General features: G+C 36.2%; 1 protein-coding gene across 2 annotated transcripts in view; it reads left to right on the top strand.

Moving 5' to 3' along the window:
- The first annotated feature begins 615 nt into the window (after positions 1 to 615).
- LOC118742365 overlaps positions 616 to 27,973 on the top strand; it is a 122,723-nt gene continuing 95,365 nt past the window's right edge. Inside the window, exon 1 of one of the 2 annotated variants that reach the window (XM_036474384.1) lies at positions 616 to 704. In XM_036474384.1, the coding sequence (XP_036330277.1) occupies positions 694 to 704 (11 nt within the window). In that variant the 5' untranslated portion in view covers positions 616 to 693. The remainder of the gene's footprint in view (positions 705 to 27,973) is intronic. The other variant, XM_036474385.1, reaches the window with a different exon arrangement.

Raw genomic sequence — 27,973 nt, 5'->3', positions numbered from 1 at the left:
GTCAGCGATATCAAGATAATCACTCAGAATCGTCAGAAAATAGTAACAAGGCAAATGTCAAAGGAACAAACAAAAACTATAAAAATGAATCAAATAAATCATCAGAAACTGGCTCTATAGTACATGGATTAAAAGAAATTGATAAGTGTTCCAACTCGCTCTTGAATCCAGTTAGTCATGCTTATATCAATTCTAGTTTCACTTCATTAAATTCAAACGCATCGATTGAAGTTTCAAAAAAATCCATGGAGCCTTCGTCACAAGAATTAGATAAACGCTTTCAAAACATCGAAAAAGTAAGAGAAATGTTTGAGACTACTATTTTGTCCTCACAAAAAATGAGATGCAGCGAGATATGCCAGCAGAAGTCCGCGAGTAATAAGGAAAATAAAAGCACAAAAATTACACATCCCTTAGATGAGCAAAAAGAAAGTCTGAACTCTGATAGTCCAACTGAAGTTATCCAAGCTGAAGTACAAAGCGAAGGAGGAAGAAAAAATTACAGCTACAATTCACAAAGGAAACAATCCACGACATCATTCAAAAACGAAACCGAGCGCTGCGATAATAATTTGTCATCTTACGTTACTTCAAGCCATAAAATCCTAGAAATGTTCGAACATTCTGGTTTGGAACTTTCCTTGGGCTCCGTAAATAACGATAACTTATCAGACTCGGCATGCAGCTACTCAAATGTTGGTTTGGTAAGTGCGTTCGCAATTAGGATTTGAAAATAGATTTTTATATGGTGAAATAAATATAAGGTGATGTCACTTACATAATCTCACTTTTTCTGCATGCCAATTGCGGCCATGCATTTTGGGGTAGTTGGAAAAGGGGAAAAAGGTTAGTATTATTTTTACTACTTTTTACCTCGCTTTTATTAGCTCGGGATGTGTTTTAATATGGCGCATACGTACGTATAATATGGCGTCTATGTATTAAAACACCCCCGTGGGTCCGCCACTGATTGACACGTAGTTTAACCCCCAAAACGCCCGCCGCTGGATCCGCCACTGTATACAGTATATGGGTGGTATTATCACTTGCGAGGCGAATGATTTTGGCGAAGCGAATTAAAAGACAGAGAAGGTATTAAAAGTGTTCGCGATGAAAAAAACTTGCACAAGCTGGTAAAAGTGAACACTCTTAATGCAAATTTAAGTTGCGTTCGCCAATCCATTCGCTTCGCCAAACCGTTCGCTTCGCCAAATTCATTCGCTTCGCAAGTGATAATACCGCCCTATATTTTACCAAAAATTTACTTACAAAATCACAATTATTGGAAATTATCGCTCAAATTTTCCAATAAATTTGAAACGAAAAGTCAAAGCAAAAGCGAAACAAAGAAACAGTTACTACGTTTATACGTAAGCTATTTGCAAATAAAAATAGTTTGCAAATACCTAATTCACTGTTTATTCGATGGAGAAAAATTCTTTTTTAATATTGCCTGATAATAAAAAGACAATAATATGACGCATATGTATGTATAATATGGCGTCTATGTATTAAAACACCCCCGTGGGTCCGCCACTGACTGACACGTAGTTTAACCCCCAAAACGCCCCCCGCTGGATCCGCCACTGTATACAGTATATATTTTACCAAAAATTTACTTACAAAATCACAATTATTGGAAATTATCGCTCAAATTTTCCAATAAATTTGAAACGAAAAGCCAAAGCAAAAGCGAAACAAAGAAACAGTTACTACTTTTATACGTAAGCTATTTGCAAATAAAAATAGTTTGCAAATACCTAATTCACTGTTTATTCGATGGAGAAAAATCCTTTTTTAATATGGCCTGATAATAAAAAGACAATAATATGACGATCGAAAAAGAAAATAAAATTAAAAATGGCAACGTTTTGATTATTAAAAGGCAAAAGATGACCCTTGGAAAAAAATAAACCTAAGAATGCCGGCGTCTTGCGCTTGTTTGCAAATAGTACCACTAATCAATACTTATTTACGTGATTTAGTTATTTGCAAATAAAAAATTTACTTAGCGTTTATACGGCAAAGTTTACCATTTTGCAAATAATACGTGCGTATAAACGTAGTAAGTGATACCTACGCATACTTTTTTCACAATATTGTCTGCTCCATTTTTTGTTCCATTTCGCCCAGAAATGAAATTGGAATGAATAGAGTAGGCATTACTGTAACGCTGGTATGCCGAAATTGCCAAAATTACAACAACCACCTCCTAAGTGACAACACCTTATTATTATTTCACCATGAGATTTTTATTAAAAGTTATAAAAGCCTGCAGCTATATGTGTATGTATGCAATTTTTCGAAAATCTTAGTAAATTTATTTATTTATTTATTACTATTAGTTAAAAGATTTAAAATCTTATAACCAAACAAAGGAGCGCTAGCTACCAGGGCTTTCGGCTCGGTCGTTAAATAAAAATGCAATCAAATAAATTTGCTTAAATTACAGGTTTCGATACATTTTTGTATCTTAGCTAAATTTTCGATTGTAGGATTTTTCAATAAGCTAGTTGTTGTAATGATTCTAAAAATAGTTTTACGTAAGTTATCCAAACCGGGACAGTCATTGAGTATGTTGTTTACGGATGTTGTCTGATATTGATATTTTGTACTGCCTCAATGGTTGATCTGCTGTCCATGTATATAAGAAATTTCCCTTTGGTTTTTTTTGCAAAGTCGGTTGCAAGTTTGACGGCTAGTACTTCGGCAGTAAATACCGAGCAGTAAGAAAAGACATAAGCGGCGGTTAAGAGAGAGCAATTTTGTTGCACCACGGCAAACGTAGTGTGTTCTTGGTTTTTAGACCCATCGGTAAAAATTATTGACCAATTGGCATCCATAAGAGGTTTAGTGCATTGGACAAACAGTTGTTTGTATGTACTGTTGTTAGTTGAACGCTTTGAAAGGTATGTAGATAAATTAAGTATCCTTTATAAGCCAAGGTGGTTCCACCGTTTTCTTTATTCTGTGTATTTCAATGTCGAGCTCTATGTATTTGGCGAAATCAGTACACCGCTGAATTGTCGATTTATACTTTCGTTTCATTGTGTTCAATGCCAATTTATTTAGTAAATCGTTATTGCTACAAAAAAGTTTGGGGATAAGCTGATACGTCGTTGTTTCTAATTGGTTCGTATAGAGGGGAATCCAGCTTCTACCAGCATATTTTTGACCGGAGAGGTGGGAAACGCGCCGATGCTCCTTCTGACTGCGGCATGGTAGGGCAGGGTTCGGAGTTGCCTCATTTAGCCCCTCGCTCGCTGGTTAGTTTGCTCTGAGCTTGCGCAACTCACGAGCAACAAGCGAGGCTGTTCGCAAACGAGTACTCGTTAAGTACGAGCGCACACGCTGAGTAGCCAGCGAGCGAGTAAGCAAACGAGGGCAGCGCAAGAGTAGAGCGGCAAGCGAACGAGGACCGCATTAGCTCTGCCCTCATTTGCAGCAGCAGACGAGCGAGTGCTCAAAGCGCTCAAAGTTTTCAATGTATTTTATATGGGGGAAAAACAACTTTTCGTAGAAATAGTGTAGAATTCTTGCAAATCAATATTTTTCGATCGGAAAACTTTGCTTATCTTCAGGAGATTCCCAGTAATAATACCCAATTGTTCCTTTAACCATTTTTTCATGGTAACTATATTTTATGGGTCCTAGAAAATGCAATGGGGGGACCAATAAAAAATCTTTAATCATAAAAAATGGTTAAATAAACAATTGGATATTAATATTTGAAGTCTTCTGGAGAGAACCACAGTTTAACGATTGAAAAATATTGTTTTTTAAGAGTTTTATACCATTTTTAAGAAAACTAGTTTTTTCCCCATATAAAATACTTGGAAAACTTTGAGCGCTGTGAGCACTCCCTAAATATTTTTTGATTTCAAAATAAAAAAATAGGGGTATATTTATTTTCGGTTCAGAACAATCCTAGGGGGAGGCAGCATTAAAATTCCGACTTTATTATTTAGGACCACTCTAATGTATATATACATATGTATGTATTTATTTATGTATATACATATTCTCATGCACAGAAGAATAGATGCGTGCTATTTTGACCAGTTTTATCTACTAGGTAGGCACATATGATCATAATATCTATGTAGGTATACTTTTTTTAATGTTCAATAATTGCTTATAAAATTTCAACTTATACACTTAGGTCTCTTTTTATGCGGTTCTTTTTTATGCGGATTTGAATTTATGCGGTTTTTCAAACACTTTTTTCGCTGTAGCGATTTTGCTTTTTTGAGAGCTTTTAGTATTTTTTTTCTTCCATGTGTAAGGGGCAATGCTTCTGATAAATAATTTGTCTTTGTATTGTTACATACGAGTAATTACTAACTAATTCGGCTAAGTAACTATGTTACAAATGTATAAATGAGGATATAATATTTATAAAAATCATTATTGTGTCTTTCCTTTCATAATTGAGTAGGACATTAGCATTTTCAAATGAATATTCCTGGTTTATTCCCCATACATATGTATGTATGTAGTATAATACAAACTACTATTTGGGGCGTTAAACAGTTTTTGATAATTAAGGCTGGTCCACATAGAACTTTCTCGTTGACTTTGTAGTTGGCGTTGGTTTGACAGAACGCACGTTAAAAGTATGCGTTCTACAACGAAGCTTGGCAGAGACTACTTTGTCCGCTAAATTCACATATTGACGAGAGATAAATTAATATCATTAATTGCACGAAAAATTAAATTTCTTGCCCTCATTTGATTAAAAGGAAAAAACATTTCATATGATTTCTGATTTGTGTTGGCCTTAGCGTTGCCAAATTTTTGCTATGTGGACGGCTGCTTTGAAATTCAACGCCAACGCAACGCAACATATATAAATATGCATGTTATGTATGTACATTAGACTGCATCACCAAAAAAAGTTGCGGTTTTTCCGCCGGGATTACAAAATTTATTATATTTTAAGACGTCCACCAAAATATTTCGGAAAAATGTTAAGATTTAAGCGAGCTGGACCGATTTGAAAATACCTCCAAAAATTAAGTTTTTTATGAATAAAAATGGTTTCTTAAAGAACTTTTTGAAAAAAGTCCCCTCAGATGACAAACTGGATTAAGCTTAAAAAATCTGCATACAAATAATCGAAAATATTTTCAACGGAATCGTTAGAATGAGATTTTTGATGCTGTTTTTTTTTACTTTTTTCAAAGATTGGTTTACGAAAAACTTGAATAACTGGGCCAAAAATGGTCTGATTTAGACTTATCGGATCTCAGTAGAAAGGTATTTTCACACTGTTTTTATATGTGTCCAAAAAAAAGTCATTTGTGTCCCACATTTTTTTTCAAACCCCAAAGCATCTTAATTCAACTTTGAATGACGTTCGTTCATCCTACCTTTCTCTTCCATCCTTTGAATGAGTTTATTAGGAAAGAAATAAAAAGAGTGAGAGACTACCTTTCCAATGACACCTCGCAAGTCTAAATCGGAAGAGTTTAGGTTCAGTTATTCAAGTTTTTCCTATACCAATCTTTGAAAAAAGTTAAAAAACAGCATCAAAAATCTCATCCTTACGATTCCATGTAACAAAACCAACAACCACATGATCAAGTGAATTGCAGCGGAATAGCTGCGCTTGATTGTAGTTGGCTTAGCAAAGTGAAATAGTTGAAAATAAGCAACAAGAATTAACAAGACAAACTTAGCACAGTGCGTAGGCAACTGGCTGAGTCAGTGGTGATCGTCGGTTCGAATCTTACTGAAAAAAGTCTGATGAGGAAATGTGGTGATTTCCGAAATAGCTATCACTTCTACCATTTTTTCAAATTATTGTTGCTTTTCCACAATAAATTTGCACTTAATACGGCCTCGAGCTCATAGAAATTGTTGAATGCCAAAAGTATTTTTAGGGAGGGAGGGCTGCCACCTGTTTGAAAAATGTTATTGTATTAAATTGATAAAATAAATGAAATCTATATCTACATCTACATATACATATAATAAAATTGTAACAGGTCGATGTCTGTACCTTATAGATATTAAAGAAAAATTAATATGGTGGGCTTTTATTAAAGCTATAGAAGCCAAATAAACAATTTTTAATATTTTTGAATCTCTGTCTGTATATTTGTACGCGCACGTCAGTCGAAAACATGGAATTGAATGCAGTTTTCACCGATGTATCGCTAGAGATCTAGCTTCCAATATAGAAGAAGAAATTAGAGAGTTGCCACCTGTGTTTAAAATTTCAGTTGAGGTCAATTGATACGGTAAAGTGAATACTGCAATATGGCTGTCAAAAGAAAGAAATTTACAAAGGCTTACAGCTGAAATTATTTTTGTGGTAGGTTGCCACCTATTTGAAAACTTTAATTTAATTTAATTGATAGCATAAATTAAATATTGCAATATTGGCATCAAACTAAAGAGGCTAGGAAATTTTAATGCTAAAATATTTTTACTGATTGAAAAATTGTATTCATTAAAATTTGTAAAATAAATGACATATTGCAATACGAATATTAAACTAAAGAGGATTAGGAAGCTTACTTTTGAAAATATTCTTCAAGCGGTTTTGAAAACTTTAATTCAGTTAAATTTATAATATAAACTAAGTGTTGCCATATGGGAATCAAACGAGAGTATTTGAGAATAATAAAATTTCAACAGGCCGATATCTGTACATAATAGATGTTAAAGAAAAATTAATAGGGGGTTTATGAGATCAACAGAAGCCAAATATAAAATTTTGGTATGTTTGCCTGTATGTTTGTAAGCGTATCACGCAAAAGTTAATGTATGGAATTAAATGCAGTTTTCACCGATGTACATATTGCTAGAGCTCTAATTGAAAATATAGAATCCATCTTTTTTTTTGTTTTAGTTTATCGTCGATCATTATTCCTAGGTATTTGAACGTATTAACTTTTTCCAGTGCGTCGTTGTTTATATTTAGAGTTAGCAACGGACCGTTCTCAAAATTTCGCCTAGATATAACCACAAACTTTTTATTTTATTTTTTCTGTGTGGAAGGTTTTTCGCTAAAAAAAATAAAACTTTTCGTTGTTGCTGCCAAAAAATTAAGAAATCTGAGACGTCACGTTTTACAATTTCATACAGTTTTCTTTACAATGTATTTCACTAAACTACTAAATGGCTGCACCGACTTGGTTCATATTTGGCAACACCTTGAAAATAAATATTCTGACCAAAAAATTACTCGGTATGTAGCTCGGGATATTCCTAAAATTCTTATACAGACTAACCGCCCAATTCTGTGTTTTCTTGATACATTTTTTGTAAAGAAATTTCATCAAGATTTTTATCAAGTAAAAGCTTCGTTCACATTCTGTGTCAATATTTATAAAACAAAAAGCTCTACGATTTCCACATTAGTAGAACTGATTTCCACATGAGTGGAACTGATTTCATTGTCACATATGAAAAATATGAATTTGAGCTTTTGACTGCCGTAGCCGAGTAGGTAAAGATGTCGACTATAATTCCGTATGTCGCAGGTTCAAATGCCGGCACATGGAGTATTTAATTGTTAGAAACAAATTTATACATTTCACATGAAATTTCAATTTGTCAATAGCATTTTCAATCTTGATAATTTATCAAGAAAAGTGCTTTTGATTTCTGTGCTAGAATACCAATTCTTGATAAATAATAAGAAATTGACAAATTATAAAGATTTTAAATTTATCAAGTACACAGAATCGGGCTGTAAAAAACCCAATATATCTCTAAAACCAATTACGCTCGGAACTGAAACTTAGCACTGATGCATATATTGCAAATGCATTGGGAAAGGGGGCGTGGCTCCTTCCTTCCATACAAACTGAACTTCCCATATAGCTTATCTCTGGAACTGCTTACGCTAACGTCCTTAAATTCTACACAGCTACATATGTTATCAATACCGTTGTTAACGCAGAACTTGATAAAAACGCGTGATCGCAATAACGTTTCAAAAAGAATGACTTTATTTTCTGTAATTTCCAATTTAGTATAAATTCATAACTGTTTAACAAAACTGTGTGCATAAGTATGTAGGTAAGTATGTACATAGAAAAGCTTATGTATGGAAATGAGTGCATATGTACAGATGTATAGGAAAACCAGCTTATGTACGAAGAATATGTTTGCAAAGAGGATGCGCTAAAATACCGCAAAGCTAATTAGCATTAGGGTGTGTGGGCGAATTCTCAACATCCTGCCCGGTCGAGGTACTGGACTCGAAATTCTCGGCGTCGATGAGCCGGCACAGCTTCTGAACTGCCCGGGTTATCGTTCCATTCGCTGTCTGTGACGTTGCGGGTTAACCCATCACTGCCCGGATGTACTGCCGTAATTCGGCCTAAGCGCCAATGCGTTGGAGGCAGATTTTCGTGCCTTACGAGGACGATGTCGCCTATTTTCGCATCCGTTGACCGCTTCTGCCATTTGTTGCGTATTTGAGTGTGGATAAATATTCATCACTCCACCGTGTCCAAAAATGTTGGTGTAGCTGGCGCACCCAGAGCCAGTGCTTATTACGATTAGGTGATATTGAAGTCACGTCGGCTTCAGGAACTGCAACCAGTGGGGCACCCACGAGAAAGTCCCCAGGGGTCAGTGCCAATTTATCGCTGGGATCGTCATATAACGGTGTGATCGGTCGGGAATTCAGGCACGCTTCAATCCGTGCCGCCAATGTTTGAAGTTGGTTATGCCATAGCGCTTGTGCTCCAACCAAGCGTTGAATGGGCCGCAATAATCGACGCCGGATGATGCAAATGGCCGTGCAGCGTTGATTCGTTGTTTCGGTAGCGATGCCATCTACTGAGATAGGGTCACGCCTCGATGTCGCCGACAAGTGACACACTTATGTATATAGCTTCTAACCGCTTGCCTACCGTTTAGTATCCAATACCGTGTGCGAAGTATTTGAAGAACAAGCTGCGGGCCTCCATGTAGCGTTGTATGATGTGCATGCTGGATGATCAAGAGTACTAGTCCGCCGTGTTTTGGTAGGATCATCGGGAAGCGCCGATCTTCTGGCAGGTCAGCTTGCCCGATGCGACCTCTAACTCGCAAAATTCCATTTTCGTCTATGTAGGGGTTCAATGATACCAGCTTGCTGGTGGTGGGTACGCACAACCCCTTCTGAAGTTGGGCTATATCTGTAGCGAAGTGATATAACTGCTCGTTCCGAATTAGCCTATTAAGGGCAACATCCATTTCTGCGGGGCTAACGATTAAGCTTCGCAAGTGTTGGCTGCCGGGAAGCCAGCGAGTAATAATTGCTACTGTGCGTTGGAGCTTTAAAATGGAACTGAACCGATCATTCAAAGAAATTGTCTGTGCGTCTCGACGACGAGTAGTGACAACTGGCGAATCAATTTTTATTGTAACTAGAGATGAAACCCTATGTTCACTTTGCACAATGTTAACCTCCTCAATAGTTAGATCGACTTCTCCTGGAATGGGCACCTGGGTATCTGTCAGCCATTTCGGACCTCGCCACCACAGTTTATGCTCAACATGCTCGGACGCTCGAATACCTCTGCTGGCACAGTCGGCAGGATTTTGAGCCGACCTAACATGGTGCCAACAGTCTGGCGATGTTAGCTCTTGAATTTGCCGTACGCGGTTGGAAATGAAAGGCTTGAGAGTAGTGGGTGGCTTGTGTAACCAGCACAACACAATCCGCGAATCTGACCATAAAAAATAAGGGTTATCTGTTAACCGTAAAGCAATACGTACATTGTTGAGCGTAACAGCGAGCAAATGTGCTGCACAAAGCTCTAATCGAGGAATCGCCGCCCCCTTGAGCGGGGCCACCTTGGTACGAGCTGTAACAAGTGATACAATTGGATGCCCTTCGCCGTTCGTAGTTCTTGTATATATAACAGCTGCGTATGCTAGAGGACTGGCGTCACAAAATCCGAGTAATGTAGTCGATCGACCTTCAGCCATCCCTAGCCATCGTGGAACACGAATGCGGTTGATGACGTCAAGGTCCCTGTAAAATGTGATCCACATTTCGCGAAGTGAGTCTGGTAGCGGTGCATCCCAGGCTAAACCAGCCGCCCACAGCCTTTGTATAAATGTCTTTCCGGTAACCACAACTGGTGCCAACATGCCTGTTGGATCAAAAAGCCGTGCGACCTCACTCAGAACCCGTCGTTTTGTAAGACTGCTGGAACACTGCGTAAGGTTCACCTTAAAGAAAATTTCATCCGCTGTGGGATCCCATCTCAAACCAAGCACGGCAGCAGTGGAAGGTTCAATGACTAACTCTGCAAAAGAAGGATCATTGTCTACCAAATGCGTTAATACCTCACCACTATTAGAGTTCCATTGTCGTAGATTAAACTGTCCAGCAGAAAGAACCGCATTCACGTTCCTAGCAAGTTCTATTGCCTTGGTTTCTGAGTCACAACTAGTCAACATAAAAGGATGTCAAGACTGTGTCACGAGCTGTAATTGCTTGTTGATTGTCTGGTACCACCTTATAATTGTCGTATGCGCATTGAGTTAGTGCGCGAACCGCATTATATGGACTGCACGCCATGCCATAAGCTACAGTTTTTAAGCGGTATACAGGGATGTCGTTACTTGTCGATTCCCTCCAAATGATTCGTTGGAAGTTCCTGTGCTCAGGAGTTACTAGCACTTGTCGGTACATCTTCTCAATATCTGCCGACAATGCGATGCGAAAGCGGCGGAAGCGAAAGATGATATTTATGAGCGGTTCCTGGATTGTTTCTACTACTAACTGGATGTCGTTCAATGAGATACCGTTTGTAGTCCGCGCAGATGCATTGAATACGACCCGGAATTTTTCCGTAACCGCGTGGTGTGGGATATAATAGCTGGGTTCCTTGTCGTCCAGTGGACCAACGCGCTCCATATGGCCCAGGTCCTCGTACTCCCGCATAAAGGCAAGATACTTGCTCTTGAGTACACTGTTTGCAGCCAGTCGCCGTTCAAGTAAATGGAACTGCCGCAAAGCGTGTGCGTATGAGTCGCCCAGAGGTGGGGCGCCATGGCGAAATACTATGTGAACAACATAGCGACCGTCCGCAGTGCGAGAGTGAGTTGCTGAAAAGTGTCGTTCGCATTCATCGTCTCCACCACAATCTTGTGAAGGCACTTTCTCTAGCTGCCAAAAATTGCGTACGAGCACCTCCAACTGCATGTCCTCGCCTCGCAGCTGAATGCAAGCGAGGGCAGTGCTGATATTTGCTCTGCTGATGCTGGACCGAAGACAACCCAACCGAAATGTGTGCGTTGTGCGTGTGGCTCTTGCATACCACCGAATTTAACGTCACCTTCAACCACTTGACCCCATACGTCAGCACCAATCAAAATATCGATATTGCCAGGAGTCCTGAATTGTGGATCGGCGAGCTCCAGACTTGCTAAGTGCTGCCACTGTGTCATGTCAATATGCACTGTTGGGATGGCCGTAGTAATTGACTGGATGACAAGCGCAGCGAGTGTCAATTCAAAGTTGGAACGAAGTGATTTCAATGTAAGCGACACGCAGCCCGGTGTACGAGCGTGAGCATGTGCACCTATTCCCTCCACAGGAACATCGCATTTTCTCCGGCGTAAAAACAAAGAATTAGCTAGTCTATGTGTGATAAAATTGACCTGTGAGCCCGGGTCACAAAGCACCCGAGCTAAACGCCGGGCTGTTGGGTCACCGTAGGCGTGTACCCGCGCAGTTGCCAATAAAACTGTACGACTTGTATTGGCAAGACAAGTGACTGACGAAGGTTCTAGTCAGGGTTCCGACTTCTTGGGCACTGTTGTAGTCGAGCTCGCTTGAGGGACTGCGGAAACCGTGTCCTCTGATGCTGTGTTGGGTGATGAATTTGCGCGACAAAGTAGCGAGTTGTGCTTACGACTGCAGTGGCGACAACCTCCTGAGGTGCACTGCCTTGCTGAATGGCCCAGCTTCAGACCGTTGAAGCAAAGCTTTGCAGCCTTCACTGCATCAATACGTCGCATTTCATCGCCAGAAATCGTGCACATTTTGTTATGCGGTGTGCTCCCTGGCAGTATACACATTTGCCCTCATCTGCAGCTGCGACGTGCGCTTTTACTGCACGTGATGGTCCGTTGGCACGTTGTTGACCCCGAGACGACACATCGGCCCCTTTGTTCCACATGACAACTGCTGTACTGAGACTGTGAGCTCGCTGTCCCAGAAATTTTAGTAACTCATCTAGACTTGGGATGTCGGTTGGTGAACAATTCATACTCCATTCACGCTGAGTTGCAATTGAAAGCTTTGCAACAACTATTGGCACGACCAGAGCATCCTACTCGGCAACAGGGAGTCCCATAACACGTAACGCTCGCATAGATTCGTGGACGGTGTCAACGATGAGCAATATTGCCTGTGATGTGTCCTCCGTCGTTGGCTTGATATTGAGTAAACGGGACACATGAGTTTCGGCTAACCGTTTTCTATTGTCGAACCGCTCCTTTAGCGCCGTCCACAATTCTGCATATCCCCCAGAGTATACGCTTCCAACAAGAGGCACCGCACTCGCACTTACTGCTTGTCGCAATTTTCCTAATTTGTATGCCTCCGGGTAAACCGTTTTGTGTACAAGCATTTCAAACGCATCTTTAAAGGCTAGCCAGTTTTGCATAGTTCCGTCAAATATGGGAATTGCGAGAGGCTCTAACTTAACCTCAAAATCTCGTAGTTGCGTTCCAGCATGTGGAATCCGTTTTACACCCCTGAGTGCGCGATTCAGGATGGTGCATGTGGAGTTGTACACATTCTCTACCTCCTCCCAAAGTGTCTCGTGTGCGTCTAATTCGCTGGGCTTCGCACTACCCACCAACTGATCATGGTTGGCCGTGAAGCGGGAAAAATGGGTTGTTGCAGACTTTAATTCCTGCTCAAGTTGAAATTCATCAAATGAGCCCGGCTGTATTGTACGAACTCGATCGTATATACCTTTAATGGCATTTATTGCCGATGCACGTAAATTTAATTCTGTCATCAGAATCTAAAGGTTACTTTAAGTCTTATGTCCTCACAGGAGGCACCAAAATGTTAACGCAGAACTTGATAAAACGCGTGATCGCAATAACGTTTCAAAAAGAATGACTTTATTTTCTGTAATTTCCAATTTAGTATAAATTCATAACTGTTTAACAAAACTGTGTGCATAAGTATGTAGGTAAGTATGTACATAGAAAAGCTTATGTATGGAAATGAGTGCATATGTACAGATGTATAGGCAAACCAGCTTATGTACGAAGAATATGTTTGCAAAGAGGATGCGCTAAAATACCACAAAGCTAATTAGCATTAGGGTGTGTGGGCGAATTCTCAACAACCGTAGTTATGGCGAAAATTGGTAATTATTGGAAAGACTGCATCGATATACATTTACGTAAACGCGCAAGTATCACTCGATTGGGAAAAATTTTCTCCTAGATTTCTAAATCCCATTGAAATATTTTAACTTTGTTTTTAGTTTTTAGTAAAAGGTAAAATTTATGTGAAAGTTTGAAGGATTTCTTTAAATTTTGCACAAAGAATGGAGCTTTGATTTTTCGAGTTTCGTTATAGACTGCCCTATATCTACATACCTATTTGCATAAAATGATAGCCGTTTTCGTTGTTCGGAATAAACTCAAAAACCACTGAATAGAGTTCCGTCAGATTGTCGGAGGTTATCTTACATACATATATGGTCCAATTACATGCTACTAGAAAACTCGCTAGGTGGTGCTGGAGTAGAGTTATTTATAAAAATCGTATTTATTAACCGATTTCGCTCAAATTTTAAATGTGAGCTATGTACCTGTATGATGGAGAATTCTTTTGATACAAATTTACCCGATTAGTGCCGCTGGAGTTAAGGTTGAAATTCATAACACGTATTCATTTTATGGTAAGCAATGGTTTTGCAGAAAATGAACCCAATGGATGGCGCTGCAGCCGAAATGTATAGAAACCCCGTGTGGTTGGTCTGCTTTGGCAAGATCATACAAAATGATTACGCATGCTTGGCAGAGATCTCACAAGTGGAAATAAGACCATCGGTAAAGCTCATGACACCGAAAGGGATAGGTATTCCATATGGTATCACAGCGTTACTATTATTGGCCTATGTGTGAGGAGGATACTGCGCTTTAGTGGTTTCAACTTAAATAAAAAATTTTGACTTTACAGACTAATTTTGTTTTTAAACGCTCTTTTGCATTGGCCAACGAAAATCTCTTATTAAGCGCCGCGAAGTAAGCGGGCATTGGCTAGTGTGGAAATAAAATTTATTATAGGAAATGTATATTTCATATTTATTTTTTCTTCGCGATGTACATATGTATGTACATAACAAAAGAAACAATTAAGATAAAGTAATTTATAATAAATTCGTCTTGAAGGACTGCAGCTTCTTCAATCCGCGCAAACATCAAATCCACTATTTGTGGGCTTTCTCTTTGAAAATTTTTTTCTATTCAGTGTTTTTTTTCAATTGATCTTAATTTTATTCTTACAATTTTTGATTTAACTGCGCATTTTTATATCGTTTGACACTTGCCATCTTTTTTCCAATCAACCTCAAATGAATTTCAAATGTAAAATTAAAACCTCGTTTTCAATTTGAGAATCATTTGAGAAAAAGCTTTGATTCAAATCATTCAAATTGAGAAATACATTTTTCTCCAACGTTTGAAACTATGTTTGCTGGGATTTTTATGCACAAAAATGCATGTGTTGTAAGTCAGCGTTGCCGTTTTGGTCCAATTGGACCAAAATTGGTAGCTTCATTCTCCGTTGGTAGCTTGGTTGGTTTGATGAAGCTTTTGGTAGGTAAAAGTATTTGGAAAATACAACCAAATTGAACATTAAAATTTGTTCGCTTAATTTGCGTTTACGCGTTCAAAACACTGCTTTCTCTTTGCTTACACGTATAAGATTTCCTTATTTTTTCTATATTTTATTAAGCAGACAATTTTCTGCAAACAAAAATTCACTTCCCAAAGCTATGACCGATTAGCTGTTCAAATTAACGAGAAATTACCTATCGTCTTGAAAGAAAAATTGGTGATAGGCAATTTGCAAAGTGTGAGTGCATTGGTAAAAAAGGGTGAGTGTATGCAAATTAAATCAAATTTGGATTTGTTTTTTTTAAATGCATAAAATTTCTGCTTTTGTTTTTTCACACACAAAAAAAAGTTTTTTTATATGAATTGAATCAATCTCAAAGGTATTTACATATTTTACAAAAGTTTTTTATACAATACGTGAATTCTTTTATTTAAAGGCCCGAAATTCTTTTGTTTAATCTTAAAGATTGGTGGGAATGGCTAACCAATTCTGTAAACAATATTATGTGTATTTTTAATTTTTACTTCTAATTTGTGTAGCTAAAAGCCCCGCAAACTCGAGAAATTTCGTTTTATTGATAAACAAATTTTGGTAGTGTGGAAACTGATTTGGTAGGCGTTTTGGTACCTAAAAATATTTTCAAGTGGCAACACTGTGTATAGTACACTCGGAGTGCTCGCTCGTCGCTCACTCGTCTTACCTAGCAGGGCGAGTATGTAGACAGCTCGCTCGTTTGCTGAGCAAGCCAAACTTCTCGTGCCTCGCCTCATTGCTGCTGCGAGTACGAGCTGCGAGCGCCTAGTTGCCTGCGAGGAATTGAGTAGGAGTTTGCTCCCTCGCTCGCTCGAACTCCGAGTTTTTTCCCACCCTAGGTAGGGGGCTTCAAGCTGTTTTGTGTTGCTTTTGGAGCACCAACCGTAAATTGGTAGGACATAATTTATTTTTGATAAAATTAATGCTTTTGTGATATTTGTTAGAGTAGTTATTTGGGTACAAAAGTGTTTGGACGAAAGGTACTTAATGATATTTTGCCAGGTAGCTAGATTCTTTCTTAGTTCTAAACATTGTTGCTTAAAAGTAAATTTGTTATCAAAGAGTACTCGCAGTAGTCTTAAATTATTTACAAGTTCAGTTTGTATGTTATTTATATTCTAGGCAAAACCCTGGGCACAATCTTTTCTTACAAGCGTGCAGTACTTTACATTTTTCAGTTGAAAAATTGCCCCAGATGTACAGCCCCAAGTTTTAATTTCGTTTAAGACAGAAATAAAAATATCTTTAGCTTTATTATTGTCGTTCAGTTTTGAAAAAAAATTATAACATCGTCAGCATATATAACGTGCTCTATATGTTTATGTTTACTTAGAATTTTATTGATTTGATCAAAAGCAATTATGAATAGGATTACGGAAAGCGGTGAGCCTTGTGGGGGATACCATTTTGTAGGTCGAAAGTGTTAGGGTATTTATAATTAATACGAACTCGAAATTTTCGGCTGGTCAGAAAGGCTTTAACAATTAAATATACGTGTGCCAACTTTCCAATTTTCGAGCTGTTCGAGTACCACGTGTATCCCGATGCGGTCGAAAGGTTTTTCAAAATCTGTAGAAAGGATGTTTACATGATTTTTACTGGAAAGAGCGGAGGACGCATAGTGTTGATGGATCAGTAGTACATCGATTGTGCTTTGATTGCTTCGAAAGGCGACTTGATTAGGGCTGATAAGGTTGTTCGACGAGATGTTCCATAGTAGTCGCTTGGCAATGATTTTTCCCATTATTTTACCCACACATGGCAAGAGGGATATTGGTAGGTACGCTTTGATATCTGAAAGACATTTGTTGGGTTTTGGTATTGGAATGACCTCTGCCATAATTAAGTATGTTGTTGTAAAATTTTAACAGTCTGGTTTTCATAACAGAGGATAGATTACACAGCATGGGGTAGGAAATCCTATGGGGACCCGGGGTTTTGCCCTTTGCATTATGTAGAGCATTTTCCATTTCTAATTTTGAGATATTTCCTTCTATTTTATTTTTTGGCAACAAACTGCGTTTGATGTTTGATGTTGATGTATCGTTTGATTGACTTGCCCAAGTAAAGTAGACGCGAATAAGTTGGCGATGGAAAGTGAGGTGATTTCTTTACCCCTGGAAATTATGTGTTGATTTGGGCGGTACGTCTTTCTAGACTTAACGCTTTTGCCGACTTCATAGCTCTTCTAAATAGAGCATTTGTTTTTTTGTATAATATCAAAAAAGAGTAGGTTCTAAAGCGTTTGTAATTATGCCAATGCATTTGTTTTTCTTGCCTAGGCCTACCGAGCTCTGAATTCCACCAGGGTATAGACGCTTTGGCAAAACGGGTTTTGGTTTGTGGGATTAATGTATTTGCTGCATGACGTAAAATTTTGGAAATTGTAGCAGCCTCCTGATTTATGTTGGTAGAAAATCCAAAGCTTGGATTTTTCTCTATGCAACTCATTTGAAATTCTGTCCAATTGGCTAGATCGGTTTTGAGTTTGGGCTTGGGCCTGAATTTTAAAAATATTATACTACCTTTAATATCTATAATACGATCGGATAATGGTCGCTACCGTGTACGTTTTGTAGAACTTTCCATGAGCATTTAGGTGTGAGGTGTGAGGAACAAAAAGAGAGGTCAACGTGTGCAAATGATTTGTGGGTTGGAAAATGTGTTGTGGAGCCACCATTGAGTATAATCAGATTTGGAGAGATCACTACGTTTTCTATTTTTCTGCTTCTATGATTGCTGTCTGGGGAACCCCACAGAGGACTCAGGCGTTAAAGTCGCCTACACATAAGAATGGAGTTTTTACTTGACGTAGGATTGCGAAGAGTTGCTGTTCCGTAAAATCTTGTTGGGGCGGAATGTACATGTTCAGAACAGTACATGTTTTAGATTGAAGAATTGATGGAAACTACTTTATGCGGGATATTCTTTTTCATCAAAATTCCAATACCTATCGAAAAAGTCTGCTCTCCTTATATGGGCAAATCTAAAAAACAGGTAACCTTGATGTTATTTAGCTTTATTTTCACTGTTGGAAACTATATCAAGCTAGTTGCTTTTGGATATAATTCATTGACTTATACTTGAAGCCTCAAAAAAAATTAGATCAATTTGCTGCATGACTTTTGAATTATAGGTGTTTAAATTTAAAAAAATAATGAAAACAAGTGAATTTTTATGTAATTTTTAAGAGGGGCAAAATTAATTATCTCATATCTTTTGAAGCACACCATATTCTGATTTGAAATTTAATAGGCATTTAGCGCTTATCTGTATACCTCATATGTAGTAGGTAAGAAAAGTGTGCATTAAAAAATAACGAAATGGCAAGTAAATCAAAGTCTGTAACTCCACATTTCACCATTTTCAACATTTTCGGTTTATCGCGTATAGTTTTTGAAGCATTTAGTTTTAAGAATTTTTTAAGTATGTATTGTATTCTAAAAACAATTACGAATAATTTGACACCTTAGCGTCGAAACGATCTAAATATTTTTATAACTACTAGTCCTTATAACCTTGCATATACCTGTAAAATGCTTCAAAAAAATGTTCTCTAGAAGTGTGTAAAACCCCGATTTAGTACTTTTAATTATGCTCCTTCTTGTAGTCAGAATATTTCAAATCAAATTTTTTTCGACAAAGGTTCTGATAGTTGCTCTTACTTAATTGGGGCCTTTTATATTCAATGGCGTCCCCAGTTTTGCCCGATTGTCTCCACTTTTGGAGATAGCGGTACTTGAAACTTTGCTTAAATTTGAACTATTTTATAAAAAAAAACTGCCTCAGTTTTGAAGATATTTTACTTAAATTTTGCACACGCTTGTTTATTAACATTTCCGTCACTATCTCATAAAATCATCGAAATCGGTTCACTCCAAAATCTAGCTCCCATTCAACTGGTTGTCCAGAGACGTAGTTTTGCGTTATAACTGCTCCAATTAAGCAGATAAAAATTTAGTATAGGTTCACTTTAACATATAGCACGCATACAACTTATTATTCAGATATGAAATTAGAGTTATAATGAAAAAATGCATATCTGAGTAATCAGTTGTATTGGAGCTGTACGTTAAAGTGCACCCATTTCGATAATTTTAAGGAATAATTAAGGTAACTAGTGTTCGACCAGCGGGTGAAATTCAACCGCTACAATTAAGGATAGTTTATGTGAGATGAGTTGAGCTGAAATAACATTAGTTGGAATGGGTTAAGTGGTGGGGAGTTTAGCTTAGTACTTAGCATAACATAACATTCCATAACATAAGATTAAATAACTTAAGATATGCAGCATAACACACCACAATATAACATCGCACATTCTTCAGTTGTATTTCCTTTTTATCCCCATCACTTTCTTCCTCTGTATCTTTGTCTCTATCGCTTTTAACGTTTATGGTTATGTTTATCTTCACCTTCATGTTTATGCTCAAGTTCATGTTCATCTTCTTCATCATCACCTTTATATTCACCTTCGTTTATATTTAGGTTTCTTTACTTTTATTCTAATCTTTGCGTTTATCCCTTTCTTCTTCTACATATTCAACTTAACCTTCTTCCTTGCATGAATCTTAATAATAATAATAATAGATTGGCGCTTACACATAAGTTAGTGTTTGGCCGAGCTTCTCTTAATGCATGAATCTTAATCTTCATAAATCTGATTCCTAAACTGCTGCTTAGCAGATTTCTTTAATTCAGGATCAATATTAAAGCATACATTTAGGAGGCATTTCTGCCCCAACCATGTACATGTACCGCATTAGTATTGGTGTCACTTTTGAATTGAGTTTTCCGCTTTATGTTAAACCAATTTGAAATTTGAAAAATTGTCTGCACATCAGCATCAAAATACCTTTCTAATGATACATAACTGTTTATACCTTTGAGGTATAGTTAAACCATAAAAGGGGTGTACAGAAAACATGATTGCCTATTTTTTGTATATGAATTTATGTATGTGAATTTAGGTGTGGGGAGTGGAGTAGTGGTGGATTTAGGTGTGGTGAGTTAATGTGTGGTGAGCTCAGGTGGAGTAAGTTTTTAAGCGGTGGTGAGATGAGTTGAGGTGAGTTAAGTTAACTTAAGGGGTTATGATCTTTATCCTTATCTTGATCTTGATCTTCATCTCCATCTTCATCTTTATCTTTTCCTTAATCCTGATCTAAATATGTCCATTATTTTCTTCATTTACATATTCACCTCCACCATTGTTATTAGGTTAGGTATTTAAATTTTCCTTCCTCTTTGTCTTTATATTTAGGTTTCTTTAATTTTATTTTAATTTCTGTATTTAGTTCTTTCTTCTTCTCCATACCCAACTTTACCTTCTTCCTTGTTTGAGTCCAATCTATCCATGTACATACAGACCAGAGCTGTAAAATGATTGAATCAACATAGTCTGCATTCACTCGGCATTCCTTTCAAAATGTTGATTGTTGGTTTGTATAAATAAAAACTTCATTCCTGAGTGGCTTAAAATATTTGAAAACAAACAAACTGTGTTTTGTTATTGAATGCTAGATTGCCATTCAGTATAGTATGTGAATGTTCAGCAGCATTCGCACTCACACATGATTGTATATTTAGAATGAATGCACACTTTTTTTTTACCATTCAGTACCAATAATTTGTTCCCAGGGTTGATATATTTTATACTTTAAAGTTTGAACATATCTGGAATTGAAACAAAAACAAATATTTTATTTCAAAGTATATGTACTTATGTATTGAAGTTTTCTGCCACTAACCCAAAGCCAATGACTCGTGCAATATTATTTATTCCAAAGCAACTTATCGCAACCGTAGAGCAAAACAGACACATCTTGATATGTATACATATACATCATCGATTGTAGACATTTTTTCGCAGAAGAATATACAAAATTGATTTATCACAATTATTTTTGTACTAAATATTTTTTTCACAGTATACAGTGATCCAGGTAGCCAAAACAAAAAATGTAAACATGCTTATTTGGCATTTTGTTTGAATGTATTGGTTGATATTTTTTCACAGTTGTCGTTTTCGTTAACCCAAATGAAATCCAATTTAAATATTTTCTTATAGTGAAAAATATTTTCAAGTCACATAAAATAAAATAACGAGAAACACGAAATTCCAAGCAAATGAAGCGTGAAGCGTTAGCAATTATGACCGGATGCAGTTCCTACACACGGTGGGCAGGAAGCGAAGATAGGTTGCATAAAAATGTCGACAAAATCTGAAAGCAGGGTTGTATTTGTTGATATCTTAAGGTTAAGAATCCGCTTAAATTGAAATCCTAGCTGCTCCTGTTTTAAAGATATCCACATTTTATATACTTCTGATAGGATATATTTGCAAAAGAGGAAGGCGTACTTCTCAATAATTAGAGCATATTTATACGAAAAGAAATCTCATACAAATCTGTTCCCCTTTTTTAACTTACTAAAACGGATCAAATCAATGTGAAACATTTTCATTTTTTCCTACCGAAAGAATAATTGATCGAGATTTATTGGGCGCTACCGGTATACAACTTAGATAAAACACCACAATTACCTTTTCCTGTAGCGTGAACTTTCTCATTACAAACACTTTCTATATCGCAATATATGTATGTATGTATACAATATTATATGCTATATAATACGGTAGTAATTTTTTATTAAAGGTTTGTTGCTATAAGCAAGTAGCGCAGGCAAGTCGCACTGCGCTTGTGCAAGAAATAAAAATGCTCTAACTTAGGCCAACGGTACTCCTCATAATAAGTAAATAAATTCAAAGCTTGTATGAGATTTATTTTGGTATTTATGTACTCTTCTGTCAGGAAATAATGACTATTGTACATCCAGAACACAAATGCGATCATAAAGAAAATCGCATGAAAGTATGCGCTTTGTGTGTAGGGCTGCCAGACGTCCCGGTTTTCCCGGACATGTCCCGGTTTTAGACTATTTGTCCCGGTGTCCCGGTCCAACCTTAAAATGTCCCGGATTTCATTTAAGTGTCCCGGTTTTCGATTTGATTGCACAAATTTTGCTTAAAAATGACTACGCTGAGAGAAAAAACGCGTTGTAATATTAAGAAAAATTTTATGAATTTACTGGGGGAAATAACGCATAGTAAACATGAATATTTTTTATTTGATTATCGTTTTGAAATGTTCGTACTTAAAAACAATACTTTCATACCACGCACACGTGGTGTTGAATCAAACTGAACATTTGAATGCACATTTACATGTCTGGCTGTAGCTGAGTGCACGAAGATGCTTGCCACAATTTGCTAATTTCCAGTGCGTCAGGGTTCAAATCCCATTACAGACAGCATGGAATTTAAATAATTTTTTTTTTTTAACTTAATTATGAAAAAGCATCCGTTAAGTGCAAAGCGCTTCATTTTAATATTGGCGTATTTCAATTGAATATTTCTATACTAAATACTAAAATTTTTATACTTAAATTATTACGAGTTGGGTTGGTGCTCTTTCATATGCGATTCTTTTTTTTAAATATAGCACGTTTTGCATAAGCAATAGTTGATGATTAATATAAGTATGTACCTAAATACGTTAAAATGACATGCACAGAGTTTTACAATTATAGCAAAAGCCAGAAGTTTTGAAACAAGCTCACAGCAACGAAACAAATGACTGATATTTTAATGTTACCTTGTATTTTTTTTTTTCGTGAAACCTAGATTACTTATAAGTACCGTGCCGTACAAAATTATTGGCTCGGAGACACTTTCATCCGATCACAATTTCTAATCAGATCTTTTAGAAAAATGTTTAAAATGTAGCTTTTGAGCCAATTAGTAAAGTGCAAGTCTGAAGTTACCAGAAAATTTCGTTGATTTTTTGCAATTATTTATTTTTTGCTGACAGTGTCTTCCACATACAAAAAACTGTCGAACATAGTTTGTATGGAAGAAACTCTCAGTAAAAACAATACCAAATATATTGCCTCGTTCAAAGCCATGAGCAAAATCGTGAATACATGGTTTTCCGCAAATCAAGCGGATCTTAGTAATTTTGATAAAAATCTTAGCGAACTCCGCACAGCTTTGAAAAGTACTGGAATTTCTCAAACTGTCAAAATCCATTGTATCCTTAAACATTTAAAGCAATCTATTTCATTCTTGAATAACGATGGTTTAGGATTATGGTCCGAGCAGGCCGGGAAGTCAGTTCATAGGGAATTCATTAAATTCTGGGATAGATTCAAAATAAATATGATTGATAAACCAACTTTTGTGAGTCGCCTGAAGAAAACTGTAATGACATTTTCATTCCAGCATATATAAAAACTTAACTAAATAATAAAATATTTAAATACTAAAATGTGTGACTATATTATATGGTAAGCCAACAAAAAAAATAAAAGGAAACAAAAAACAAATATAAAAAAATAAAGCAAGAAAAAAAATATAAAAAAATAAAACCAAAAAAGAACAAAGAGGTGCAAAGTAAGTGGCCTCTACGTGGTGCGCCTTGGAAACGATTGAAACTGGCTAAAAACTTACATAAACTTATATTTTCACATAATATATATACACACATTTACTCACACATACATTGTTGAATATTTAATGCACAAGGATGTTTTTCTCTTTCGCAAAAGTCGGCCCTATCATAGCTATGTAAAATGTTGATATCTTTAAAACAGGAGCAGCTAGGATTTCAATTCAAAGGGTTTCTTAACCTAAAAATATCAACAAATACAACCCTGCTTTCAGTTTTTGTCGACATTTTTATGCAACCTATCTTTGCTTCCTGCCCACCGTGTACATAAGTCAAACCGTGTTCTGAACACAACTTTGAGTGAATAATGGTGGGCTGACTTTGTAAAATGGTCCCATCGATTAGGCGGTAAAAGAAGTATTACTTAGCTTATGGTACAGCTCTCCAATTTTCAAATGCACGTAATTTGTGTGTATTTGTTCAGCCGATTATTCACATTTGAAGGAGGATAATGCATGAATTAATGGAAGTAAAGACGGTTTATGCAAATAAGCGAGCGCGTTTGTTAACCGTATAAAATGTATGTATGTATATACACATATATTCAGAATGACGAGATGAACTAGTTCAGCCCTCTCTGTTTGTAAGCACGCTAACTCGAACATAATTTAGTTATTTTAACGAAAGTCGGTGTCGAAGTTGCCTTTGGTATAATTTAGGTTAGTGGTTAATTTTGTCGAAATCTGCCAATAACCACGCCCACCTCCCACGTAGTAATTAACAATATTTTTGTTTTATTATAATTTGTTTTATGAATTTTGCTGTTCAAATTTACATTTCAAATATATCAACAAACATTTGTAGGTACTTTTGCACCAGTTGTTGCCTATGGGTTAATGACAAAAAAATCCTATATATTCACAACATTTCATGTATTAGTTTTCAAATAAGCATATTGTCAATGGCTGGTTTGCTGTATACTGTGATTGTTTTCAGTTTTCAAATATGAAAACTTTCAAAACAAAATTTCAGAAGGGTTCCTGTTTTTTTTTTAAGGGGTTGAGGAGTTCCATTACTTTGAGCAACTTTTTTAATAAACTATTAATTTAAATGTTTCCTAAACATATTTACAACGCAGTTCTGCAAGAGGGTACCATAACTTTTTTTCAAATAACGTATATTTGGAACAACCAAAATTAATCGATATGGATACATACATTTATGTTCGTATGTACTACTTATGTATGTATATATACATAAAAATGCTCAGAATAAAAAGAGAAGATGATTAGTCCATGTCCGTTTATTTGCGTACACGAAAACTCTAGCAAAAGTTGAGATATCTCAACGAAATTCTGTACGAGGGTTTTTTTTATCTAGGGCAGCAGGGTATTGAAAATACAAAAGTCGAACAATAACCTGGTCCCTCTCATAAAATGGTAATTTCGAAAAATGCCAAAACTACAATATTTCCTTAATTACAGGAACCAAATTGCTTAAAAACTGCCATGTTTATTATTATAGTTTTGGAAAATGGACATGGGATATATTGCTAGCTTTAAACATCAATTTGCTCAAAACATACGTTTAGAACAGTGTGCAAGCTTCTACCACATGTGTGGTAGATCAACCACGTATTTTTTTTTAAATTTGGGTGTCTACCACATCTACCACACAAGGCTTAAAATCTACCACATTTTTAGACAGAACATTTGTTTACAATTTTCACATAACTCTAGAATTTCAACTCAATTGTAATTTGAAATATAAAAATTAATCAATAGATTTTTAAAAAGGTACATCATAAATTTTGCTTTAAATATATCTGTGCCTTAACTTTCTAATATTTCAAAAATACGCCTATTTATATTTGCTAAAGTATTATGCAATGGGAAAATAATTTGGTCGATTTTTTTGCATACAAATAAAATATTATTTTCTTCATGATTATATTCTCTAACTAGAAAACTAATGTTATACTTATTTTTGCACCAATTGCGTGGAATCTGTACGATCCACTAGCAATTATATTTCCCGATTTAATTTTTGAGTTGTGCTTCTTTTGACGACGGTGTGCGATATGTATACCCAATAAAATATGAATTGGAAAATCTACCACATCTTATTCAAATCTACCACATTTTTTCGATTCTACCACACTAAAATAAAAAGGGGTTTGCACACAGATTTTTTAAATCTTTTTTTGAGAAAAGTTGATAATTTGCAACTTATTGTAAATGGTAGGAACCACCACAAACCCACAAATCAGGTTTTAGAATCTTTATTAAATGCTTGACCCAATAGCGAAGAAAAAAGTACGAAGAAACTTGTATTAAGAATTTTTTAAATAAGTAATAAAATGTATATATCTAAAGTTAGAATTAGAAGCGCTTAAATTTGTTTACTTATTTTAACGTAGATTTATAGGTATGTACATATGTAATAATTTCTGCACATACCTTTTATTGGTACATTGGTAATACTTATTTAGAAAGCTGACAATTTTCGAAACAGAGATGTAAAAATCGTTAATAATTAACATTTTTCATAATGACATTCTTGGCAGAAAAATATTTCTCTAATTAATATTTTCATTTATTATAAATATTTGTACAAATTTAAGTGAAACAAATTAATGATAACGCTCAATAAACTATTTTTCGAGTTGAAATTTTGAAATCTGTTCAATAAAATTCAACCTTGCGTATTTTTCAGTGGGTTTTGTGTATTTAGAATATTTATATCGATTGATTGGTACTGAATGAATGTGTGCACACATAGCAAAAGCTGCATTCATCTGAATGCTTATTCAGTGTTAAAAGTTAATGTTTCGTCATTCAGTTTTTTCAATCTTTCTTTGAATATGTTAATGTGTGCAATCGTATCTACTTTGAGTGAATGTAGAATTGGAAAATTATAAGCCACATTCCCCAACAAGGAAAAATTCAATGAAAACATAATAACATAAAATTGATGATTTTTAATTTCATATGATTTCACAGTTTTACAGCTCTGATACAGACATACATCTTATTCCTAAACTGCTGCTTCGCATGTTTCTTTAATTCACTATCAATATTAAAGCATACATTTAGGGTCATTTCCGCCCCAACCCTGTACATGTATGGTATGTATGTATGTATGATTTTTTCGCTCTATTTTAAACTAATTTGAAATTTTTAAAATTGCCTGCACATCAGCATCTAAATAACTTTGTAATGATATACCTTAGAAGTATAGTTTAGCCGTAAAAGGGGTGTAAAGGAAACATGATTGCCTATTTATATAATTGATATTAAAAAACCGTTGTGGGAAAAATTTTAGTAAAATAACTTCAAAACTGAGGGAATTATTTATAAAATAGTTAAAATTTAATCAAATTTTCAAATACTGTTATCTCGAAAACCGGAGCCAATCTGGTAAAACGGGGGATGCCATTGAATTTAGAACGTCCCAATTAAGTGAGTTCAATTTTCACAATCTTTGCTCAAAATTTACAACTTGAACAACGTAATTTGAACCCAGCTTATTCTTTTGTTTCCTATTTCATGTTTATTCCTCGTCTAACTTTTGAAGCACTTGATAAAAAAGAATTACACTTATATTAATCGATTCATTAAGAGAGTACGAATAAAATTATATATAAAAAGTAGGTGTGCTCCTAAATTTAAAAATAACATTTTTTTGGAGAGTGTACCTATTTTTTACCTATATAATGTTTTCAAAAGTTGGTACACAGTTTCTTAGCTTAAGGATGGAACTCAAGAGCTACGTATTTATTGAACTGATAAAATTAAATTTGAGGTCAATATTTGCCAAAAATAGCTTGTAGTCTGTTTTATGTAATAAGTAGCATGAATTTTACTGAGCATGTTTATTTTACGAGGAGGAAGTGTCGAAAGCCTAACCCCGTCCGTGTGAGACATTAACCCAAACTAAAATTCCTACCGTCATGTACCGTTCCCCTCCCGGTACCACCGTCAAGGATTTCGGCGGGATTATAACACTGTGTGACTGATAAGGTTATAGATCTATTCTCTTCCTCTTCTTCTTATTTGGCGCTGTAACCGCCAAAGAGATTTTGACCAACTGACGCCAATTAGAAATGCCAAGTGAAGCCAGAATACTTTCAGAGCTGGGGCGTCGGTATCCATTCGAACGACATGGTCAAGCCAGTTGAGCCGCTGTATTTTAATACGCCATATACCAGCACGGGCATGATGAGTGATTTATAGTGTGGTTTTCGTACGTCGAGAGAGGACTTTACTCCTGAATTGCCTACTCAGTCCCAAGCAGTACTTGTTGGCAAGAGCGATTCTGCGTTGGATTTCCATGCTGACATTATTATCGGTGTTAATGCTGGTTCCCAAGTAAACGAAATTCTCTACTTTCTCGAAATTATAACTGTCAAAAGTGACGTGGGTGCCAAGGCGCGAATGTGCTGATTGTTTGTTTGATGACAGGAGATACTTCGTCTTGTCCCCGTTTACCACCAGACCCATTCGCTTTGCTTCCTTGTCGAACTTGGAAAAGCCAGGACAGACTTCGCGGTTTTTCTTACCGATGATGTCAGTGTCATCGGCATAAGCCAGCAATTGTACGCTCTTGTAGTAAATTGTTCCTAAGCGGTTCAGTTCTGCAGATCTTATTATCTTCTCCA

Source organism: Rhagoletis pomonella, unplaced genomic scaffold, assembly GCF_013731165.1.
Source record: "Rhagoletis pomonella isolate Grant_MI unplaced genomic scaffold, Rhpom_1.0 Rhpom_scaffold_00007, whole genome shotgun sequence".
In the NCBI taxonomy this organism is placed as follows: Eukaryota; Metazoa; Arthropoda; class Insecta; order Diptera; family Tephritidae; genus Rhagoletis; species Rhagoletis pomonella.
This window is presented reverse-complemented; position numbering and strand designations above follow the sequence as displayed.